General features: G+C 36.1%; 1 protein-coding gene across 4 annotated transcripts in view; it reads left to right on the plus strand.

Moving 5' to 3' along the window:
• RAPGEF6 (Rap guanine nucleotide exchange factor 6) overlaps window positions 1–25,673 on the plus strand; it is a 233,824-nt gene that overhangs the window by 168,910 nt on the left and 39,241 nt on the right. For all 4 annotated transcript variants that reach the window (XM_055548160.1, XM_055548155.1, XM_055548158.1 and 1 more), the window contains exons 16-19: window positions 4,162–4,402; window positions 10,753–10,910; window positions 19,399–19,639; window positions 21,802–22,185. In XM_055548160.1, the coding sequence (XP_055404135.1) occupies window positions 4,162–4,402; window positions 10,753–10,910; window positions 19,399–19,639; window positions 21,802–22,185 (1,024 nt within the window). The remainder of the gene's footprint in view (window positions 1–4,161; window positions 4,403–10,752; window positions 10,911–19,398; window positions 19,640–21,801; window positions 22,186–25,673) is intronic.

The following is a 25,673-nucleotide window of genomic DNA, read 5'->3' on the forward strand; positions in this document are numbered from 1 at the left end:
CTGATCTCTTCTTCAATGATGACTTAATGAAGGACGATTTTCTTGCTGTCTTAACTAGTTCCTCTAGTTGTGTTCTCTCCAATCCATTTATCATTGACTGATTGTATTTTCATAATGGAAACAATCTGCAAACATCAAGCATAGTCTTTGTTCAAAAGTCAGTAAATATTTTTGGAATGGATCAGTATCTTGACTTTAGCTCAAAAAAGCATTTTTATTTTTACCATGTGGCTTAAAGTGAATTTTTTTAAAAAGCTGCATTGTTGTTGTTGTTGTTCAGTTGCTGAGTCGTGTCCGACTCTTTGTGACCCCCGGACTGCAGCATGCAGGGCTTCCCTGTACATCTTCTTCTCCCGGAGCTTGCTCAAACTCATGTCATTGAGTTGGTGATGCCATCTAACCATCTCGTCCTCTTTCATCCCCTTCTCCTTCTGCCTTTGGTCTTTCCCAGCATCAGGGTCTTTTCTAATGAGTCAGCTCTTTGCATCAGGTGGCCAAAGTATTAGAGCTTCAGCTTCAGCATCAGTTCTTCCAGTGACTATTCAGGGTTTTTTCCTTTAGGATTGACTGGTTTGGTCTCCTTGCAGTCCACAGGACTCTTAAGAGTCTTCTCCAAAGTCACAGTTCAAAAGCATAAATTGTTCAGCGCTCAGCCAGCTTTATGGTCCGTCTCTCACATCCAAATATGACTACTGGAAAAATCATAGCTTTAACTATACAGACCTTTGTTGGCAAAGAAATGTCTCTGCTTTTTAATATGCTGTTTAGGTTGGTCATAACTTTTCTTCCAAGGAGAAAGTCTTTTAATTTCATGGCTGCAGTCACCATCTGAAGTGATTTTAGAGCCCAAGAAATAAAGTCTGTCTCTGTTTCCATTGTTTCCCCATCTATTTGCCATGAAGTGATGGGACCAGATGCTATGATCTTAGTGTTTTAAATGTTGAGTTTTAAGCCAGCTTTTGCACTTTCCTCTTTCACCTTCATCAGCAGGCTCTTTAGTTTCTCTTCACTTTCTGCCATAAGAGTCCTGTCATCTGCATACCTGAAGTTACTGCTGTTTCTCCCGGCAATCTTGATTCCAGCTTGTGCTTCTACCAGCCCAGCATATCACATGAGGTACTCTGAATATATGTTAAATAAGCAGTGTAACAATATACAGCCTTGACATCCTCCTTTCCCAATTTTCAGCCAGTCTGTTGTTCCATGTTTAGTTCAAGCTTTTGCTTCTTGACCTGCTACAAGTTTCTCAAAAGGCAGGTAAGGTGGTCTTGTATTCCTGTCTCTTGAAGAATTTTCCAGTTTGTGGTATCCGCACAGTCAAAGGCTTTAGCATAGTCATTGAAGCAAAAGTAGATGTTTTTTTCTGGAATTTTCTTGCTTTTTCTGTGATTCAGTGGATGCTAGCAATTTGATCTCTGGTTCTTCTGCCTTTTCTAAATTCAGCTTGAACATCTAGAAGTTCTCCGTTCACTTACTGTTGAAGCCTCGCTTGAAGGATTTTGAGCATTACTTTACTAGTGTGTGAGATGAGTGCAATTATGCGTTAGTTTGAACATTGTTTGGCATTGCCTTTCTTTGAAATTGAAACGAAAGCTGACCTTTTCCAGTCCTGTGGCCACCGCTGAGTTTTCCTAATTTGCTGGCATATTGAATGCAGCACTTTAATAGCATGATCTTTTAGGATTTGAAATAGCTCAGCTGGAGTTCCATCACCTCCAGTAGCTTTGTTTGTAGTGGAGGTTTGCTTCCTAATGCCTACTTGACTTTGCACTCCAGGCTGTCTGGTACGAGGTGAGTGATCAGACTATCTTGGTTATCTGGGTTATAAAGATCTTTTTTGTATAGTTTTTCTGTGTATTCTTGCTACCTCTTCTTAATATCTTCTGCTTCTGTGAGGTCCATACCATTTCTGTCCTTTATTGTGCCCATCTTTGCATGAAATGTTTCTTTACTATCTCTAATTTTGTTGAATAGATCTCTCATCTTCCCTTTTTATTTTTTTCCTCTATTTTCTTCGCATTGTTCACTTAGGAAGGCTTTCTTATCTCTCCTTGCTCGTCTTTGAAACTCTGCATTCAGATGGGTATATCTTTCCTTTTCTCCTTTGCCTTTGACTTCTTTTCTTTTCCCAGCTATTTGTAAGCCTCTTCAGATAACCATTTGCCTTTTTTGCATTTCTTTTTCTTGGGGATGGTTTTGATCACCACCTCTTGCATAGTTCTTAAGGCACTCTGTCTATCAGATTTAATGCCTTGAATCTATTTGTCATTTCCACTATATAATTGTAAGGGATTTGATTTAGGTCATACGCGAATGACCTAGTGGCTTTCCCTACTTTATTCAAGTTTCAATTTTGCAATAAGAAGTTCATGATTTGAGCTACAGTCAGCTCCCAGTCTTGTTTTTGCTAACTGTATAGAGCTTCTCCATCTTTGGCTGCAAAGAGTATAATCAGTCTGATTTTGGTGTTGACCATCTGGTGATGTCCATGTGTATAGTCTTCTGTTGTGTTGTTGGAAGAGGGTGTTTGCTATGACCAGCGCGTTCTCTTGGCAGCACTCTCTTAGCCTTTGCCCTGCTTCATTTTATACTCCCAAGGCCAAACTTGGATCCTGTTACTCCAGGATCTCTTTACTTCCTACTTTTGCGTTCCAATTTCCCTGTGATGAAAGGACATCTTTTTTTGGTGTTAGTTCTAGAAGTTGACCTATCTTGGAAAGGTGTCTCCTAAAGGTTTCCAGTTTCTTGAAGACAGAAAATGTGCTTTTCATAAGCTTGCAATGTACTTTGGTAATGTGATATCATCCTGGTTGAAACTTTCTAAAATGGTCAAGTCAATAATTAAATACCAAGCTGTTTATGTTGTAATGTTTCAGTGGCTTTCTCTACTTGAGTCTTACTAGTAAGTCCTTTGATGTTCTAGGAAACTATGGATTTATTCCAGAAACAACAGAGAAGATGACAATTTTGTGTGTTTGAGATTTCAGTGGGTACATTTATATAATTTATAGCTTTTCTTTTATAAAGATACAGAGTCATACTACTCATAGCTGTACTTCCTGTTAAGCTGAGGTCTGAGTCTTAGGTGGCTAAAGACCTGCATGTTCAAAAGTATGCAGCCACCATCCCTCCCGGGTATCATCCCTCTTCAGGAATGTTGTCTTCTACTTTAGCATTTATCTTTTTAGTTTTTTTTTTTTTTTCTTCCCCTCTAGCAGTTGATCTGTCTTCTTTGAGAACACATTTAGGATAGGAACAGCCGAAAAATAACTACTGTGACATTAGTTAATGAAAAGCAGTTCACATAGATTTTCCTAACTGGTAAATGAGACACCTAAAACTTATAGATATAGAGCTTTATAAAGATTTATCTTTGTTTTATCTCATCCCAGGGAGGTACAGGCCCTCTTACAAGGTGAAAAACTGGATCTCAGCAAAGAGATTGCTGGAAAGGCAAGTTCTCCACTGTGCTTGCACCCTCCTTGAGGATGAAATATAACTCACCAGACTTAGGATTGATAGAAAGTTATCTACAAATGCTTGTTTTTTTACTGCAGACCACTGTAGTAAATGCTTGTTAGTGACTTTCACTTTGCTGAGTGACTTAAATCTCACACGTTACATTGAGGGAATTGTCATATATTACAAAATTTAATATTATTTGTTTCTGGTAAAAGCAGGTCCAGAAGGGCTCTTCCCCTTTTTTTGTATTTTGATGGTTAAAGTCTGCAAAACAAGGCCTGACTTGTAGTATTTACATCTCATCTCAAATGATAAGGGATAAAATATAAATAATAAAATCTAAGCACCTTTTTCTATAAAATCTGGGTTGATTAGCAATTATATTGTTCATTACCTAAATAGGAGCCCTTAGGCTTTTGAAACATGCTGGCAATCTGCCCACTTCGCTTCTGTTTTCACCAGTGAATTTCTTTGATCACTATTGGTCAGCATCAGAATTATAGTCAGGTATAAAAGATGAAAAGTGAATATAGCTGATTAATGAAGAGTGAGTGTAAATTTTATAATGCAGTGAGATTTATTGAATAATGCTATGAAAGGCCAGATGATAGAAAACAACTGTGTTTATCTAAAATTTGTCGTTGATATAAAAACTTCCTAATGAGAAGAAATGACAGTTTTTTACATTTATTTCCACAGTGTTCAAAGAGTTACTTAGTAGGACTGAACAAGAGAAATCTGGTGTTCCTCATATTCCCAAAATTGCTGAAAAAAAAAGTAATCGCCACTCAATCCAGGATGTACCAGGAGATCTTGAACAGACATCACAGGAGAAAGGAAATAAGAAAATAAAAGCAAATACTGTTTCAGGTGGAAGAAACAAAATCAGGAAAATTTTGGATAAAACACGATTTAGTATCTTGCCTCCAAAACTGTTTAGGTAGGTAATTACAATCTCTGTAATGTAGGCATGTTCCTATTGACTATAAAGTTTTTTATGGAAAAAGGGAAGTTGGGTCACTTTTAGTTTTTATACAGCTATTGCATCATGCAATCTATAAGCAATCCATAAATAAGTAAGAATAAATTCTAAATGTCTAATCACTTCCATGAAGATATCATTGTTAGATTATATAGTCTTCCATTAACCTTGATCTGAATTTTAGAAAAGACTGTTCATTTTATTTTATGAAATCTTTTTTTTTTTTTATACGTTTGGTCCAGTGTCAATCCCGTTATCTACAAATTTGGACATCTTAAAACTTGAGACATATTCACGGACACTATTTTTTTTTTTTGTCTTTCAAATCTTCCTTTTATTGCACTATTTATTCCCTCTTGAATTCTAAAGCTAACCTTTTTAATCAAATCTATTTCTGTTTTCAAAACAAAATATCACCAAATCTGAGTAGAACCTCAGGATTTTAAATGCAGATTAAATCATTAAAATACTGATAAAATGAATCCAGTGTCATGACTGGGAATTGCTCTAATACATACTATATCTGTGTATATTTTATAGTGTCCACTTGCTAAAGTAATTAGAAAAGTTATAATCAAATAAAGTACTTAGCACATAGTAGTCACTCAGTATTTGCTGAATTAAGGCAATGAATCAGTGAAAGAAAAGAAAGCATATTCAAAGAAAATACTGAGTTTGGCTCTTGACAGTTCCTTGTACTGTGCCAGGTGATAATTACAGAGATATAAAGAGGTCGTCCCTGCCTTTAGGGGATTCATAGCAGGAACTTTTTATTCTTCACACATTTATTATAAACTAGGCACAATATCCAGAGATAGAAATAGTGAAAGTAGAATGAGTTTTTTACCCTTGTAAGAGCTGGTCATCTAAAATGGAAAATGAGCAAGTGGTCCATTACAGGGTGATAATTATTTTGATATGTACAAAGGCAGAAACAAGCTTGGTAGATTTGGGTAGACTGTGTTTCTCAGTGCATACCTAACGATGAAGCATGATAGATAGGTTAGTGAATGACTTTGAATATTATGCTAAAGATACGGACTTTATGTCATAATTGGGGGCCATCGAAGACATGTGATGTAAGATTTACTCTTTCAAAATCTTTTATCTGTGGTAGTGATTTGGGGTTGATGGTGCAACACAGTATAGCAATAACAGCAAGATTAATTAGGAACAAGGTGAATGTCAGCTCTTATCTTTTACTTAAAGATCTTTTAAGAATTTCCTGATCAGAAAATGATTCATCAGTTTTTGTTTTCAACTCTGAGAAACACATTTATTCTTCATCTAATTTGGAGCTCACAGAAAATTGAAACAACCTGAGCTGTGTTCATAATGTTTCTTGTTTTTAGAAAATTTATTAGTCATTCTTTTTTGAGTGACTGTTCTCCATGAGGCTTTAAAAAAATTATAGCTTTAACAAAATTCTTTTAATATGAGCATACTGTAGTATGATAGCAGCATGGGAAACACTTTTATATAAGAATAAACTTTTTCTCACAAATGAGATTTCAATAATGAAATTATTAGAGGGACCAGCTCACACTGAAGAGATTGGAGACAGTTTGGGATGACCAGAAGTTTGCATGAACACACTGAGGAAAAGGGAGAGGAATGGAGGATCAGAAGGGAGAAGAATTCACACAGGGAGTTCCTCAGGAGTAATGCCCAGAGTTCCATTTCCAGAAGCTCTTGGGGTGTTTGATCTGGAAAACATGTATTTCCTGTAACAGAGTCTCATTTTGAGCACTTTGTGGCATACTCGTGACATGTGTCATCAAAAGCCAGAGAACACCATGATTGCAATTAGTTCGTCACGTTTCACCCAGCTTATTCAGTTGTCAGGCATCTAAATCAATATCTCATCTCTGTAGTGTTTCCTTTAGGAAGTGGAAATTGGTTACTCCAGTTGGTGTCTATCTTTGCCTACAGCAGGAGGCATGGAAATTGAGTTGGCTGGGAGCAGTCTTTTGAGTGTGTTCAAGCACTGTTGTTTATATTAGGACCCCTCCAAAATGGAAGATCTAGTAAAAATTGTTTTACTTAAACTCAGAGGGATTTTTGTTGTTAGTCAGCAAGCATTTATTGAGTCTCTCCCTTGTGGCAGCAGGAGTTTGTTGGCTATGAATAAAATATGAATAAAATGCTGCCTTTCGGGAGTTAACATTAAACTGGTTATCTCTTCTAAACATAATGCTAATAATTTCAACTGTAAAAATACCCCCCCAAAAAACAGATTATTTTGGTAGCAATCATAACAGTTTTCTACTGGACCCTGTTTTGCAAGGAAAACGAATTTGTTTTAGGTTAGATAATTTGCATTTTTGAGAATGTATGTCATATTTCTTGGTACTTAATCATTAGATGAATTCAGACAACCTCTTTTGCTACACACACATGCACACACAGAGATCAGTAGAAGTTCAGTAGGCACGTAACACAAATGAGATGTTCTGTATCAGTAATAATCAAGAATAGGGAATTTGCTGGTGGTCCAGTGGTTAGGACTCAGTGCTTTCATAGCCCTGAGACTCTGGGCCCAGGTTCAACCCCATATCAGGGAACTAAGATCCCACAAACTGCACAGCAAGGCCAAAAATTAAAATGATCATCATCATCATTAGTTGTTCTTTATCCATAGTAAAATAAAATTGCAAAATTTTGGGGAGATGTCCAGCTACAAGAGACTGGTTAAATTGTGCTATTTACTGTGAAATGACTAGAAGGAAAAGGTTGATCATGGTTTTCTCTAGGTAGCTTTATAGGTAAAATTTCCATTTCTTGCTTGCTTCCTTGTTTTTTGTATTAAAAATTTTTTTTTGTTTGAATATTTATTTTTTAATTAGGAAGAATTTTTCATGAGTTTAATTCCACAGTTTTCAGTATGGCTTCTCTGTCTGGACTTTTTGGAATGAGCACTTGGCTCTGGCTTTTGCAGCACGAGAGTTATCATAGAAATACTGTAAGAGAGAATGTCCACATCTGTAAGAGGAGTAAAGATACTGAATATAAAGAAGGAGTAAGTAGTTGAGATAAGACTCAGTAATTCCCCAAATACCTAACCATAACATAATTTTAAAATGAAAGAATGCTCCTGAAAATTACAAGTGGAAAAAAAAGTCTAAATGATTTTGAATAATATCCTCAAATTAAGACATAGCAATGTGAATTTTCTTGACCTGAAAATCAGGAAGTCTGATCTCCTATTATTTTTTAAATTATAGCTTTTATTTTGTTTTCTTTAATCATGGATTGCCCAATCAAGTATCTAATTCATTGTAACAGTCCCGGAAGTAGTTTGCCTTGTTTGGTTATTAGAAATTAATTTTTTTCCTCTCCATTTATTGTTAGCTTTCATTCTGTGTTTGCTTTTAATATTGGTATTATTTTTGTTTGCAAACTGTTGATGTTTATGCAGCCTTTTTAGTTTCATCCTCTGAAACTAAAATATACTTTTATTTTAAGTAAATTCAGTATCAAGCATTACTGAGGAATTTTTCAAAACTCTCTTGTTTCTGTTACTGCATCATCTTCTCAGGAAACTGTTTTGGTAAGAAATGACATGTTTGCAAATAGGCATTATTAATTCGGCTTCCAAACAAGCATGGATATTTTGCCAATTTGATACTGTTTCATGTCATAGCATGGGTTGTACATAACATTAGTATAGTTTTCATTTATATATGCTTTCACCTTAGTTACCATGAATTTGTTACCAGCTTTACTTTATTATAGCTTTTCCGTGTCATATCTATTGCTTATTAAAAAGCAAAAATAATGTTAAATAACATCAATAAGAGAGATAAAGACTTTTAGTATTTCATGTACTTCTCAGTCTCTGTAGTAAATTCTAGTTTATTGCAAGTGACAGCCAATTCCCCTAAATAGTAAATTGTAACTTTTTAATATTGTTAAAATTGTTTAGACTTTGATTATTAGTAGAAACAGCTAATCTTTTTAACAGTTTGCTTCCTTGGATTTAGTTACCTGACTGTGTTGAAGAACTGGCAGGTTGTTTTCAGAAATCAAAGAAAGACTTGTATTTTTAAAAATTCTTTATTATTTATGTAATATGAATTGTAGGGCTTCCCTGGGCTCAGTGGTAAAGAATCCACTCCCCAATGCAGGAGGCATGGGTTTGATCCCTGAATTGGAAAGATCCCCTGGATATGGAAATAGCCACCCACTCCAGTATTCTTGCTTGGAAAAGCCCATGGACAGAGGAGCTTGGTGGCAGCCTACAGTCCATGGGGGTTGCAAAAGAGTTGGACACGGCCTAGCAACTAAACAATAGCAGCAGCAAATATGAATTGTTGCTGAAATATTTAAACAAAACTATAAAATGTGTGTGAAAGCCCCCCCCCCCTCTGTTTTTTCCTCTTATCATAAGCTATTTAGCTCTGATCTTTAGGGATACACCCCTAATTATAAGGAACCAACTTAGCAGAAATAAAAATTATCCTTTCTAGATATGTATTGTTCTATTTTTATTTCAGTAAAAGTGCTACTATCTTCTAAAAAGTAGGAATCCTATTCTCTGTGCTAAAATGTTCACCTACATTACCTTATTTAATCTTTGCCATAGTCCTAGGGGATCAATAGTATTCACAATTTTGGATGAGGTAACCAAGAAACAAAGAAATTTCCCTGAGGTCACACAGCTAATAACCTAGGTCTGTTTGACATAGCTTGCTCTTGAAACACTTAACTATGCTTTTTTTCCATGTTCTCATGCTTCTCCCTGACTTGTCTTTGTCTTATCCTGGCTCTCTTCTTTGTCTGGCTACTAATAGTCCTTTAGCTGTTTGTTTAGCAATCCTCTAAATTCCATCTTGCATAGTTTTCTAATCTGCCTAAGTCCTATTTTTAACTCCTAACATATCTAGGAAGTACCCTATATTATTCAGATCTTAATCCATCCCAAGATCATAGGTAAGTATTCTGTGATAATTATTTGTATATGTAGCAAATACTGGGTAGAATGCTACACTGAAAAAAATACATATAGATGGGAATTAATATTAACCTAAAACATTGATTGTAACCAGTGCTTAGAAATAAGTAGTATTTTGGTTGCTGATGCTAATGGAGGTCTACTTTTCACTGCTGTCATATGTTTGTATAGAACTGTTTTGCTTATCCTGTGTTTTATAGAATTTGAGGGGTATCTAAACCTTAAGTAACAGGGTTATGTTTGGTTTTATTTTTTTCTCTTGGTTTTAGAATTGCCTGTTTAACACCTCTGAAATATTTTAAAGGAAGAGTATTTGCTTAATATGGCCATTTAATAAATGTTACTCATTTTTGAAACCTTTAAAGGGAATTAACTTTCAGTGACTGGCTTTCTGCTTTGGTTTTGATCGTCTCATCTGGGGAACAGCAAAATAATTAGACTTGAGAGATCACACAAGAAATAATGCACCCTTAGAATAAACTAGAGCCTGTAAAATTTTTTTTTTCCTCTCTCTCTCAGTCCCCTTTTTTCTTCTGCTTTCTATTTGTCACATACCGCCATTGTCATTTGCTGCTTTTTTCTGTATCATCTTCCTGTTTTCTCTTCTCTGTACTTGGTGGTTGAAGCAGTTCCCAGGTTACTCATGTGTTTGAAGACCTATCTTACTTTGTCACTTGAGCCTAGTCCTCCTGTTTTCTACAACCTGCCATATTTTTGTCTAGGGTTCAGACCAACTCCATCCTTTGCCTCAAAGGTTGCCAAGCTTTTCTTTCGAAAGGAAGAACCTTGCAGCGGTGTGGCTGTGCATTGTTGGATACATGTCTTAGTGTCTAATGAAGCTGGCAGATCTCAAGAACTTCCTGTTCAGGTTCATTTTCTCTACCAAAACCAGCAGAAACTAAATACGAAATACAAGCATTTCTGTGTCATGTAGATCCCACCTTTGAAAACAGGAGTTAATTCATGTAGAATCTGTAGTTGGCCCTACACACCTGTGGTTCCTCACATCTGTGGATTCAGCCAACCAGGGACTGTGTGGTACTGTAGTGTTTACTACCACTGAGAAGTATCCGTGCATAAGTGGACCTGCTTAGTTCATACTTGCATTGTTCAGGGGTCAGCTGTAATAGAATTACCTAGATGTATAAATTAAATTTTATTTGAGCATAATTATTAAAAAAAAAATTTAGTGTTGTTTTCAGTATTACACCTGTCCAGTTTTTTTAAATTGCTATTCTATTTTAAAATCACCACTTTGAATTGGTCCTGTTATGCCTTGTGCACAGAGGACAGAAATGTTTACTATAAAGGCTTCTCAAATACTTTAAAGTGATAATGTGGCATTCTTTTGAAGTGACGGAGGCCTGAGCCAGTCACAGGATGACAGCATTGTGGGAACGAGACACTGCAGGCACAGTCTGGCCATCATGCCTATCCCTGGAACACTCTCGTCCAGCAGCCCCGACCTCCTCCAGCCTACCACCAGCATGTTGGATTTTTCTAATCCCTCAGGTAATTGTTGCTTATTTTATACAGCCATATTTGTACTGAGTAGATAAATAGATGGTTGAGCCATGTGTAACAAATACTAGATTTGCTGGCAGCCCTCTTTTTTCACCTCCATATTTTGACTTAATGCAGAAACACTAAAAAGAAGATTATGTCTTTTTCTCTAAACTGGAGTGATGGTACTTTCATTATGAAAGAGAAGTACGTATCTTTTGGTAACCCTAATCCAAGCAATGGATGAAAGCAGGGATACTTCTTCTCAATCAAGAAACATGTTACCCAGAGTGTGGAAAGGAATAAAGCAAATTATTTTAATCTAACTTGTCTCACTTACCTTCCTCTGTGATGTACAGAAATGTGTTAACAGTTTTTTAGAAACACTGATTTTTCTCTCCACTACCTGTAATGTTTTCATTACATCCAATATTGTTAAAGTACTATAGCATCTTTTTCATTGATGTTCAGACTTTCAGTGTGGGCTATCAAGTTTATTTTTCTGTATCCACGCTCAGAGGCAGAAATTGTCATTTAACTATGTAACCTAAAATTTCTTTATAAGGATGGAACATTTTGAAGAATTATTTATATATCTACTATTTGAATGGCTTTGAGATGGTTTTCAATAAAAGACGCATACAATTAAAAACTGAGGTATATATTTGATCCAAGGAAAGGAGGGAAGAAAGCTCCTCCTCAAAGATGCATATAGTTGTGATCAGCTTCAGTTTTGATGTTAAAGCTCTAACAGCTAGTGGGAAAAGGGAAGAATTCTGTTATTTTTCACCTGTTTCAAGAGATTCCTAGGCCCAGTGATCTGTCTTTGACACATCCTACTCTCTACGTGACTACCAGCATTCTTTCTAGAGCAGCGGTCTCCAACTTTTTCGACACTGGGGACTGGTTTCATGGAAGACAGTTTTCCCATGGACCAGGGGGAAGGGATGGTTATGGGACGATTCAAACACATTGCATTTTTGTGCACTTTATTTCTGTTGTTATTACATCAGCTCCACCTCAGAGCATCAGGCATTAGGTTCTGCAAGCTGAGGACCCCTGTTCTGGAATGAAGGTTTTGATGAGCTGTTACTTGATTTAGAAATGTCTAGTGATTTCTATTTGTTCTGGATTCAGTAGTGAGATGGAAAGTACTCCATGTATTTGATCAGAAGTTAATATCAGATATTGTTACCAAGTATAAAGTAAACTGTTTTACGTAAAAAGGTAAGAAAGCAAGCACTAAAGTGTCACAGTTAGGAAGCTGCAAAGTGGATTCAGCTTCTGGTGCATGAAGGAAATGCCACCACCAGGGTGAAGGAGTATCGTTTGAGCGATACAGGAGCCACATACCCACACATAAGAAAATAAGGCAGCAGGTCTCTTCCTGTAACCTTGCAGTCTACCTCTGGTGCTCCCTTTTGGCAGGAAAAAAATATGGTTTGCAGGGTCCCAGCCCCATTGTAGCAGGGTAGTTGTAGGTTTGGAGCCTAAACACAGTAACTTAATAACAGTTGGTATCCAGTTTTTACAGCATAATTATAAACCCCTTTTCTAGCCTCCTGTTATATCATTCTCCAAACTGTTACCTCTCTGTCTCTCCTGAGTATGGAGCGTACCTTCAGAACTCTCTTTCTGTGTATATATTGTTTGCTACCTCTGGTGTTTTCTCCTTGCATATCCCAGGAAGTTTTTATTATTCCTCAGTGCTGAGCCCAAGTGTTACCTCATCTGGGGATCTCAGGTCCCTCTGATGCAGAATCGCTCTCTCCTTTTCTAGCAAATTATCATTGTCTGTCTGACGTTGTCATGTGGTAGTATGGGAATTTATTTCTGTGTCTGTGTGCATATGTTCATAGCAGTATTTCTTACACTGCATTCACAAATAAAATTTTAAACACTACCAAAGCACAAACTAAATATTCATCTGTACTTTCATAAGACAAGTGTTTAGGGATGTATGATTTATAACTTGATTGACTTACAATTATTTACATTATATACATTTGTATTTTTGCCACTGGCATATTTAGAAGTGAGGCAGGGTGGGAGGTAAAGAATAGGTAGAAGGGGGAGGAGAGAGAATTGGGGGATTTAGCTAGGGAAACGAAAGAGGTTGGAATTATTAAAATTTGGAAACTGTAAACCCTGAAGTTTACAGTTCTCATCTCTGAAGAGGATATACTATTCAAGATTGATTGCATAATTCCCTCTTTGAGAACATGTTGAAAGTGTTGGAGATGCCCTTTTACTGTCTGTTCAGAGAAAGTCAGTCTGCAAAGCTCAGTCTGCAGCCTTTGTCCATATCAGCAATATGCATGAACACATATAAGAGGAATTTAACCTAAAATTATATTTTTAAATCTCCAAATGAGCAACTTTATTTAAAGCCTTCTGCAGTGCTGTTTATCTTTATGGTGAATAAAATATTTATTACCACTTAATTCCAAATTCAGCTTGGTGAATCATAAATGACAGCACTGAATTTTAGGTTAGCTCTGTACATCACATATGTATATTGTAGTACATGTGTGACATCAGCCAAGTATGACTAACTTTTATCAGTCTACATCTCAGTTATGTTTTTGCTTCATATTTTAAATTGTTAATAGAAAGTAAGGACAAAGCTACAGAACTGTTTAATACTTTGCTTTTGTTTGCTGACTTCTTTATGGTTTTGCTTTGTTTTTGCTGCCTATAGCTGTTGGTTTGTACTGTAAGTATCCTGAAGACTACGGTATTTTCTTGCTTATGTTTGTGTGTAGTGTTTTAGTATATGGTTAAAAGTCAGATGATACAGAATTGAATGAAATAGGAAGCAGAATTCCATACACTTCAAAGATTGCCAGTATAAACTGGCATATATTCTTTTAGCCATTTTCTTTGAATATATATGTCTTTTATACCCATTGAATCAGAGTATACATGCTGTTCTCTAACTTGTAAAAAGTTTCAGAATTTTGGGGTTTAATGTGACATGAGGCCTAAAATAATTCAGAGTGTAGCTAAAAGGATTTGAAAACTGATTTTTTTTTCTGAGTTTGCATATGGAACTTTTTGCTTACTCTTTTTCATTTAATAGCACAAACTTTTAATTTGACATCTTTAATATTTAGTAAATTTCATACTCATTTTGCATTGCAAGTCTGAGTTATTTTAACTAATTTTTAATTGTAAAGGAACGTATATTACAGTTTTAATTTGCAGAGAAAGGATAAAATATAAAAGTCTCTGCTTTCCAGAATTAACAGTTGTTCATTTGCATCTGTATCCTTTCAGAAATTTCAGAGCACATAAAATGTATGTACTGTTTATTTCACCCCAAATGATATAATTTTTTTTCCACTTAGCCCATTTCACCTAGTAATATACCCTAAATGCTTTTCTGCAGCAGGATGTATTCTGCCACAATATCTTGAACATTCTGTTTAACCAGTTCTGTTTTAGTGGATGTTTGCCTAAACCTCTGGGATTACATATCTTTACATGTTTTAGATTTACATTATTAATATACTTTGAATTTTGTCAAAAATCTTGTCATAAATTTCTTTATTGTTACATAAATATCTATGAAATATTATCTATTTTCTATCTATCTAAATTCCTCCAGAACTTAAAATATTTGCTTTTTGACCCTTCATAGAACGAGTTTGCCAGTCCTTAATCCATGTCATTATACTCATCACTTGTGTTTGCTTTGTGAACTTTTACCGTATGAATTGTCTCATTTGCTTCATCATTATGTCTTTCCTTGAACCACCACCTACTCTCTTGAATATAAGCAAATCTTTGCAAACAGAGACTTTGTCCATCTCATTTGTTACTTTAGCTTCATCATCTGGAACACTGATGATGTAACAGGTATTCCATAAATACTTGTACAGTGATTAACATTTAAAAGCAGAATGAAGAGGCATTCCTTTGTGGTTTTTTTTTTGTTTGTTTTTCTTTTAATGGTCATCTTAAATACCTAAAAAGTTCTTCTATTTTTAGTATAATGTCAGGGTCAGACACTAAAAATGGAAGAACTTTTTAGGTATTTTAGATGATCTTTAAAAAAACAAAGAGGCAGCAAAAGACTGCCTCTTCATTCTGCTTTAAATTGTTAATCACTATACAAATATTTATGGAGTACCTGTTACGTCATCAGCAGACTACAGTCAGTGGGGTTGCAAGAGAGTCAGACATGACTTAGCAACTAAATAACAACAACAGGGTCAAAACATGTGTCTTTATCTCACTTTTAAATTTTACTGAACACTAGAAATTTTGCCTTGGGTTGAAAGCATGGATATGTGTGAATTTCAGTTCTTGAATTCATTTACCTATTATATAAGGTCAGTTTTCATTCCAATCCCAAAGAAAGGCAATGCCAAGGAACGCTCAAACTACCGCACAATTGCACTCATCTCACACACTAGTCAAGTAATGCTCAAAATTCTCCAAGCCAGGCTTCAGCAATACGTGAACCGTGAACTTCCAGATGTTCAAGCTGGTTTTAGAAAAGGCAGAGGAACCAGAGATCAAATTGCCAACATGCACTGGATCATCAAAAAAGCAAGAGAGTTCCAGAAAAACATCTATTTCTGCTTTACTGACTATGCCAAAGCCTTTGACTGTGTGGATCACAATAAACTGTGGAAAATTCTGAAAGAGATGGGAATACCAGACCACCTGACCTGCCTCTTGAGAAACCTGTATGCAGGTCAGGAAGCAACAGTTAGAACTGGACATGGAACAACAGACTGGTTCCAAATAGGAAAAGGAGTACGTCAAGGCTATATATTGTCACCCTGTTTATTTAACTTCTATGCAGAGTACATCATGAGAAACGCTGGACTGGAGGAAGCACAAGCTGGAATCCAGATTGCTGGGAGAAATATCAATAAATAACCTCAGATATGCAGATGACACCACCCTTATGGCAGAAAGTGAAGAGGAACTCAAAAGCCTCTTGATGAAAGTGAAAGTGGAGAGTGAAAAAGTTGGCTTCAAGCTCAACATTCAGAAAATGAAGATCATGGCATCTGGTCCCATCACTTCATGGGAAATAGATGGGGAAACAGTGGAAACAGTGTCAGACGTTTTTCTTTTTGGGCTCCAAAATCACTGCAGATGGTGACTGCAGCCATGTAATTAAAAGATGCTTACTCCTTGGAAGAAAAGTTATGACCAACCTAGACAGCATATTAAAAAGCAGAGACATTACTTTGCCAACAAAGGTCCGTTTAGTCAAGGCTGTGGTTTTTCCAGTGGTCATGAATGGATGTGAGAGTTGGACTGTGAAGATAGTTGAGTGCCGAAGAATTGATGCTTTTGAACTGCGGTGTTGGAGAAGACTCTTGAGAGTCCCCTGGACTGCAAGGAGATCCAACCAGTCCATTCTAAAGGAGATCAGTCCTGGGTGTTCCTTGGAAGGAATGATGCTAAAGCTGAAACTCCAGTACTTTGGCCACCTCATGCGAAGAGTTGACTCATTGGAAAAAACTCTGATGCTGGGAGGGATTGGGGGCAGGAGGAGAAGGGGACGACAGAGGATGAGATGGCTGGATGGCATCACCGACTCAATGGATGTGAGTTTGAGTGAACTCTGGGAGATGGTGATGGACAGGGAGGCCTGGCGTGCTGCCATTCATGGGCCTGCCGTGCTGCAATTCATGGGGTCGCAAATAGTCGGACACAACTGAGCAACTGAACTGAACTGATAATGTAAGAATTTTAATATGGAATATTAATTATAAGACTAATAAATGCTGTACTTCTCCAAGATTATTTTTAAATGTCTGTTTTCCTTACAGGATTATACTTTTATGTGTATTTTAGCTTCATACCTAAAATTTGAAATGATTAGATCATTTTTGTTTTTGATTCTTTATTCTAACTTCATATTCATCATTTAACTAATCATTTAATGTTTGAGTGTCTGCCATATTTCAAATATTATGTTTAGCATTAATTATAGTGTCCTCCCACTAATACTTTTGTGAAGAAAGTATATGTATTATACAGGTAACAGTTCTAAAATGGAAAGAGAGATTTAACCCAACACTGATATCAGTGTGGAGATATTTTGTCCTCTAATGTGTCTCAAATTTTCAAATTTGGTTTTCAAAATTGGCATTTATTATCTTGGCAAATTCACCAGGATTTGGGTTATGTAATATCCTTTGGGTAATTCCATTTGCAAATCTGTTCTAGAGCTATCCATTTATAATGCCTGAATCCTTCTTATATGACTATATGACAGTTTGTCCTTTGCATGTGAAACAAATGGTTTTAACAGTGTGAATATAAGAGAATGTAACAGAATACAGTGTTTGGAAGGATGCACAGGGTTCCTTCCCTGATGTCGTAGTATGTTAGCAGCAAGAGAAGAAATGTGTGCAAATTCCCAATCTGTCTGTTTGAATAAATTTCTCTGAAGAAATTAATAAAAGGAATCAGAGCATCTCCCCCATTCCCTCATGGTCAGCCAGCTTGGCTGGCAGATGCTCAACCCCCAGAAACCTAGTAAACAAATCTACCTCTAAGCCCTGGACGACTGAGATGTATTTTTGTGAAGAGGATAGGAACAATACAGATAATAATAGTAGTTGTTTGACACCTTTTATTGGGTTAAAAGGGATAATGAAACTCTTGTCCAGTATCTTTCTTTTGGAAAACTGAAATTTCCAACTTCCTGCATTTTCTAGCCCAGAATAGAGAAGCATATCGTTAGCATGCCATAAGAGCCTACCTTATGCCTGTAGACTTAGAAACCTAATGTCAGCAACATCTGAGAGACTGACTCATTTTCAGAGATGTATGAACAGGAGGCAAAGAGGTGTTTGGTGAATCAGATCTTTGCATACCTCAAAAAAAAGGCAATTTGGCGCATATATCTTACAAAAGGGGCCTAAATAGATGAAGCATTGTGCTTCCAGTTTGACAGTAAACCCAGAACATTCAACATTTGTCGGCTAAGAATACTTTTTCTGGAATTGTATTCACATGTATTCAGTTGACTATTCCAATACTGAGAGTCAGTCTTTGTCTTTTTGTGTTGTAGCCTCACTGCGAACTTTATTCTGTGAAATTATTTCCTCCCACATCTGTTTCATTACTTTTCTCTTTCATTTACCTAGAATTATGCCTCGGGTGGTTTTGAGACAAATTTGTAATTTTTCTTTTCTCTTAGATTTACAATGTATACAATGCTAAGAAGGTAATGCTACACAAACGTATACAGTGACTTGAGCCACCAAAATATCCCTAGCTCACCCCCCGTTACACACAACAATACATTTTTCCTAATTAAAAATGGAAGAAGTTTTTGTAATTTATTATCATGAGGAAACAGCAGTTGTTTGTGTTGTAAAATCACTTTTCAATTAAATTTAATTATGTTAAAAATTAGCCCACTGTCATCATATAGGCTAATTGTTCAGAAAGCTTTGTTCAGGAAGCTTTAGCCAATGCCATATGAATAGAAAAAGCAATAAGGTAGAGTAGGAGGGGGGAATATCTATTTACATGTATGTATTACATGAACATTTATTTTAAAGTAGGATTAATCTACTAATAGCAAACATCACAAACACTGAGATTTACGTGAATATTTTAAATTTTCCTGTGTTAAAATATATAAATATAAAATCTGAAAAGATATTGGCCACTTTATAGTAGATTGTATTGGCACCTAGTATAATTCAGTAGGAAAAAGCACAAAGAATAACAAAAAATATTTTTAAAAAGGAATAATGTTTTATTAAACCAGTGAGTTTCACCATGAACCAAAGAAGTGAAATACAGAATGACGACACATTTTTGATGGAAGAAATGCAGAGGGCTTTCAAAATGGGGAAAAAAAAATTCATAAACAGTTTTGATAAGAATGTGACTAAAATTGCTGTCTTTGTACCCTAGGATGATAAAACATTATAATGTTCTGAGAACAGTTCAGAAGTATATTTCCAAAACCGTAACAGTATGCATGCCCTCTAACTCAACATTTCTCTTTGGTTTGGATTATCCCTGAGGAAATAGATTGACTACAAAGGTTTATCTACAGGGAGAGTTTGAGATGGAGGGAAATTATTTATCATAATTTACTTATGATAAAGGAACGTGATATGCAAGCTAACTGTGATTCAGGATTTGGTTCATTTCAGATTATAAAATACAGATTGTGGAGTCCTATGCCTCCATAAAAATTTTTGTTGAATATTTAATGACTTAAAATGTTTATAAAAATGAAAATTTCATGGCTTTCAAATCATATGCGTAGTATGGCTTTATTTTCTTTTTCTTGGTGTTTTTCTGTGAACATATACTAGTATTTTGTCACCAGAAAAGATACATTGATTTATTAATAAGTGCAGCTATGATTTCTTTTAACATCCTTGAAAGAGAAATATATATTTAACTGTTTAGAGAGATCACTGTCTTCTAAATTATTTTTTGAAGAGTTTGAGTCAGTTTCTGTAAAATAACAGAATACTGTTTTGTATTTATACAGATATTCCTGATCAAGTTATAAGAGTTTTCAAAGCAGATCAGCAAAGTTGCTACATTATCATCAGTAAAGACACTACAGCTAAAGAAGTTGTTTGTCAAGCTATTCATGAATTTGGTTTGACTGGTGCATCTGACACATACTCTCTCTGTGAAGTTTCTGTTACTCCTGAGGGTGTTATAAAACAGAGAAGACTTCCAGACCAATTCTCCAAATTAGCTGATAGAATTCAGCTCAGTGGAAGGTGAATGTGCTTATTAATGAATGTACTCATTTCTGCATGTGTTTTTGAAGATTCCATGTTAAAAGACATAATGTTAAATAGGGACATTATGTTTTAGGGCCACTGAGTTCTCTCTAAAATTAACATAGTATTTTTCTTTTTTTAGCCTTCTGTTGTCTCCATAATTACGTAAATGGAATCTTAAGAGTGTTAATACTCCTAAGTGCTACCCAGAAGTGGGAGAAAGGATAAAAATGTTTTAGCCCTCCTGGCTTTATTTTAGCAGGAGGGCTAAAACATTTTTAGTATAGTCCAAGTACTTGGTATAGTCCAAGTCCTGTTTTTTACAGAGGGAGACGATACATATCTCTATTATATGTATCTGAGTATATATATATACGTTAATTTATACTATTAGCTTTTTAAATGATCAGTATGTACTTTGGGGAAAAGAAGCCATAGTTTACATAATTCTTTTAAGTACTTTTCCTTTTATGATATATGAAAACTCTAAAAATGTTTTAAATGTGCATTGAAAATTATTTGATCAACTAGAAGATAGTTTCAGTAGCATTTGTTCTTTAGTGATTTTTTTTCTGGCAATAATACAATCTTTTTAGTGAACCCAGATTCATATGTGGAATGAGATCCTTAGAAACCTTAAAATGACTATCCATCGTGGTTGCTGTTAAGAGAGAATAGGTTAACTCTGCTTTTGCTGACTGTATGTAGTGGTTAAGGGCATGGATCCTGGAGCAAGACTGCCCAGATTCAAATCCCTGGTCTGGCTCTGTGATCTTGAGCAAGTTATTTAGTACCTCTGTGCCTGAATTTTCTCATCATAAAATGGGATGATAGTAATAGAACCAACCTCAGAGGAATGTTAAGAGAATTGAGTTAATAAACATAACATAATTAGATCTAATTTTATTATCTACAGTATGAGTTTCAACTCATTATTTATGGTAATCTCTTAGGCATGTGAATAGTTTAAAGGCAGAAGAAAAATAAATATAGTTCCTTGACAATATAAAATAGATGGACACAAACTTAGGCTTAGATCAAGGTATATATTATTAATAGAAAAGAATGAAGTAAAAACCACTTATGATACAAAATGTAACCTCTTCTGCAGCAACAGTCTTGTAGAAGATATTTCCTAATTGTGAATTCTTTACTTACCTCTGAGCTTTTAAGTGTCATAAAATTGTTCATCTAAAAAGATAAAAGGCAAATGAAGATCTTTTTTATGGCTACCGATCAATGCCATTTGCTGGAATGAAGTTTTGGATTTATCAAGGGAGAAATGAGTAGTGGAAGTTTCTGTTCTGTATGGGTTTCATTCTTTGCTTTTCTTGAAAAATTTTTTTTTTTTTTTTATTTTTAACCTTTACATGATTGTATTAGTTTTGCCAAATATCAAAATGAAGAAGAAAGTGAGTGCAGCAAAACCTTCCAAATAGAACTGTAGACAGTCTTGATTCAGGAGTTTACTCATGCTGTCCATGAACAAGTATTTTGTATAGTACCTGTTATGTGTCCTGCATCCTTATAGAGCCCTCATTAAAGCTTTGGTTCTCAAGAGTATACACATGATTGTTCACACAACATGTGAATAATTTCTTAAAATCATTAAGTTTTACAGTATAATCAACATTACTTTTACACTTTAAATTCATAGATGTTAAATGGTAGAAGAGAACAACTTCTTCAAAGTCTTCTCATTTAAAATGTTAATTTTCCATTTTTATCTTTAAGTGAATATTCTGCTGACATTTCTGACAAAAAGTTTTTTTTTTACCTCTTTAATTTATATTTATTTATTATTATTTTTTTACTTTACAATATTGTATTGGTTTTGCCTTACATCAACATGTATCTGCCACAGGTGTACACGTGCTCCCCATCCTGAACCCCCTCCCACCTCCCTCCCCATACCATCCCTCTGGGTCATCCCAGTGCACCAGCCCCAAGCTTCCTGTATCCTGCATTGAACCTGGACTGGCGATTCATTTCTTATATGATATTATACATGTTTTAATGCCATTCTCCCAAATCATTCCCCCCCTCTGTCTGTGACAAAAAGTTATTAACAGTATAATGATGTTTTGACAACAGTGATAAAGAGGAAAAGTGCTCTTATAAATGTGAAATCACTTATAAAAGCCATTTTTTCCTTTTAGGTATTATTTGAAAAATAACATGGAAACAGAAACCCTATGTTCAGATGAAGATGCTCAAGAACTAGTTAAGGAAAGCCAGCTGTCCATGCTACAACTAAGTACTATTGAGGTGGCCACTCAGCTGTCAATGAGGGACTTTGATTTATTTCGTAATATTGAGCCTACTGAATATATTGATGACCTTTTTAAGTTAGAGTCCAAAACAGGAAATACTCACTTGAAAGAATTTGAAGACATTGTAAACCAAGAGACATTCTGGGTTGCATCAGAGATTTTAACTGAATCAAATCAGCTCAAACGAATGAAGATTATTAAACATTTTATTAAAATTGCACTTCATTGTCGAGAATGTAAGAACTTCAATTCCATGTTTGCAATAATAAGGTAAGTTTGTACAAATATTTCTGTATGATTTTGTCATGATACTGAACTTGAAGCTGGTTTTCTTCTTAGGTATTAAATGAGCAGGAGAAGAAAAGTTCAATGAATATATTTTTCTGTAAGTGTTGTTAGATTGAACATATTTTCCATTTTGGTGATACTGGTTTTTTCTCCTTTTGTTTCTTCCATCTTTCAGTCACTTAAACATTTTTTGTTAAGTAGAGGTGGTTCCCTGCCCAGTTTTCTTCATTTCTCCCCTGTGAGGGATTATACCCTCTTGGATATATGCCCGACACCTGGTCTTTATCATCAGACTTCTGTACTGTGCATCAGGCAGTACCTGATTCACTGTGATTTGACATTGAAAAATCAATGCACTACAAATTGGTGATATTAATGCAGTAATTGAAAACTGCTATTTTGAAGTGACCACAGCAGCAACAAATAATGCAACCATTTGGTGACCTCTTCCTGTTTCTCACAGACTATATGAGGTATCATTGAATGTGTTGCCACTCAGACAAGCTGGGCCATTAGAATTGTGAAAATCCTTCAAAGTTTATAAACCCAGGAAGTGTGGGTGGTTACATGAGCTTCTGGGAACCTTCCTCCTTCTCTTCACTTATGAGAAATCTCCGTGTACATACTTTATTTTCGGACCCTCATCCAGCACAATGCTGATCACAGAAGGATTCCTCCTAAAACAAGTCTAGTTTTAAAGGTGGAGGGTAGTAGTAATGTGGTCCTTTTAAAGGCCATGTACTTGTATATGATAGCATAATAACCACCATAACTAATCCCATCTGTGCACACTCTCCCAAAAATTAATTATGATTTCTTTCTAGTACTCACAAGAGATAAAATTAAAATCTTTATAGCAACTTCTAAATCATAAATCTGTCATGGTAATAGAAAACTCCTTTATGAAATTTAACCAGTGGATGCAGTAGAACTAGACATTGTGGAAGAAGTGTTGAATAGAGATTAATAGAGTGGCCTTGAGAATCAGGCGCATCTGTATTTGAATCTTGCCTCTTCCTTGTGGTAGCAGTGAGTCAAGAGAAGACTGAAGATCAGTTTCTCATTTGTGGAATTCAGGACTTACACCAACTACCTCACAGTTTTTAACAGCTGAGTCTAAAACAAGGGAACACAGATGCCATTGATAGACAATTAGAAGGCTAGAAATTGAAACTGTTTGTATAGGAAACATGGAGTAAAGAATCTGAGCATTACCAGCTCAGTTTTGGAGTACTCCATTAAAAAAACAAACCCACCCCCCCCCCTCAAAAAACCTCATTGACTCCAGAAGAGATCTCTGTGTAGAGTGTCCAAAGAATATGGTAAAAAACATATCTTAGAGGCCATCCTCAAGGTGAGGGTAAAGAAGCGAGTCCAACCAAAGAACTAGAGTGCTAATACAAGAGATAGTAGACAGCATGGTATGATAGTGTCATTAAAGTCTAGGACGTAGAATGAGAGAGAATGGTGGAGAGCAGCCCCAAGATGGGTACAAAAAAGGCCAGACATTTGGTTAGGAAGCTTTGTCTTGGTTAGGTTGGTTTTGTTGTGAAGAACATTTTATTTACATTTTCGACAGTTAATGTAACATTAATTGCTTAGTATTCCTACATTTTATATCACAATGCATTACAAAATATAAAGGACATATTAACTTTACAGCTGAGATGAAACAGGTGAATCAGTCACCTATGACTGGAATTTATAGCATATTTTATTTATTTGAGTTCTTGTTTTCCTAAGTCTAGCCAAAGAATTGTCAGTTTTATTAATTATTTCTGATAACTTTTTCTTAGTTTCATTGATCTTTTCTATTGTTTTTTTCTTGTCTCTTCTTTATTTCTACTTGGATTTTTGTTATTTTTCAAATGGGCTTAGTTTCTCCTTTTTCTTGTTACATACGTTAAGTAATTTATTTGAGGAATTTGTCATTATCAGTTTAGGTCCTGGAACTGCTCTTGAAGTATCCCCCAAATTTTGGTATGTTGTATATCCATTTTCCTTTATTTAGAAGTACTTTTTAATTTCCCCTTTGATTTCTCTGACCCATTGTTTGTTCAAGGGAATGCTGTTTAATTTCCATATATTTGTAGATGTTTTATTTTTCCTCTTGCTGTTAATAACTAGTTTCACAAATTGTGGTCAGAAAAGATAGCTGGTATGATTTCGGTCTTCTTAAATTTGCTGAGACTTGTTTTTGGCTTACATGACCTAACCTGAAAGATGTTCTGTGTATGCTCGAGGAGAATGTGTGTTCTGCTGGTATTGAATGGAATACCCTTTATGTATCTGTTGTTCAGTCACTCAGTCATGTCCAACTGTTTGTGACCCCATGGACTGCAGCACGCCAGGCTTTCCTGTCCTTCACTATCTCCCAGAGTTTGCTCAAACTCATGGCCATTGAGTCGGTGATGCCACCCAATCATCTCATCCTCTGTGGAGCCCTTGGCCTCTTGCCCTCAGTCTTTCCAGGGCTTCCCCTGGCTGCAGCCTGCGGGGGCTGCACCTTGTTGCAGTGTGTGGGCTTCTCGTTGTGCTGGTTGCTCTTGTTCCGGAGCACAGGCTGTGGGCACGTGGGCGTCAGAGTTGCAGCACACAGGCTCGGTAGTTGGAGCCCATGGGCCTAGGGCGAGCAGATTTAAGTGGCTGAGGTTCACAACTCTGGCGCGTGGGCTCAGTAGTTGTGGCGCTGAGGCCCAGCCACTGTGCAGCATGTGGAATCCTCTCAGACCAGGCATCAAATCCAAGTCCCCGCCATTGGCAGGTGGATTCTTACCCACTGCACTACTGGGGAGTCTTAGAGTAACTATTGATATATAAGCACTTACTGCTGCCATCTTACTGTTTCCTGGATGTTCTGTAATTCCCTTCTTTCTTTTTTACTCTTATTTTTTACTCTGTTGCTTTGTTCCTTTGTGAATTGATACTTTTCCTGGTAGTATGCTCTGGTTTTCTTTTCTTCACCTTTTGTGAATCCACTATGGGATTTTGCTTTGTGGTTAGTTACCATGACATTTACATGAAACCTCTTAGAGATGTAACAGTCTATTTGACACTGATAAAATTCCAGTCACATACAACTCTCAGTTCAGTTCAGTTCAGTCGTTCAGTCGTGTCCGACTCTTTGCGACCCCATGAATCGCAGCACGCCAGGCCTCCCTGTCCATCACCAATTCCTGGAGTTCACTCAGACTCACGTCCATCGAGCCAGTGATGCCATCTAGCCATCTCATCCTCTGTCGTCCCCTTCTCCTCCTGCCTTCAATATTTCCCAGCATCAGGGTCTTTTCCAATGAGTCAACTCTTCGCATGAGGTGGCCAAAGTACTGGAGTTTCAGCTTTAGCATCATTCCTTCCAAAGAAATCCCAGGGCTGATCTCCTTCAGAATGGACTGGTTGGATCTCCTTGCAGTCCAAGGGACTCTCAAGAATCTGCCCCCTCTTTTATGTTTTCAGTGTCAAAATTTGCC

This window comes from Bubalus kerabau, chromosome 1 (assembly GCF_029407905.1).
Source record: "Bubalus kerabau isolate K-KA32 ecotype Philippines breed swamp buffalo chromosome 1, PCC_UOA_SB_1v2, whole genome shotgun sequence".
Classification (NCBI taxonomy): domain Eukaryota; kingdom Metazoa; phylum Chordata; class Mammalia; order Artiodactyla; family Bovidae; genus Bubalus; species Bubalus kerabau.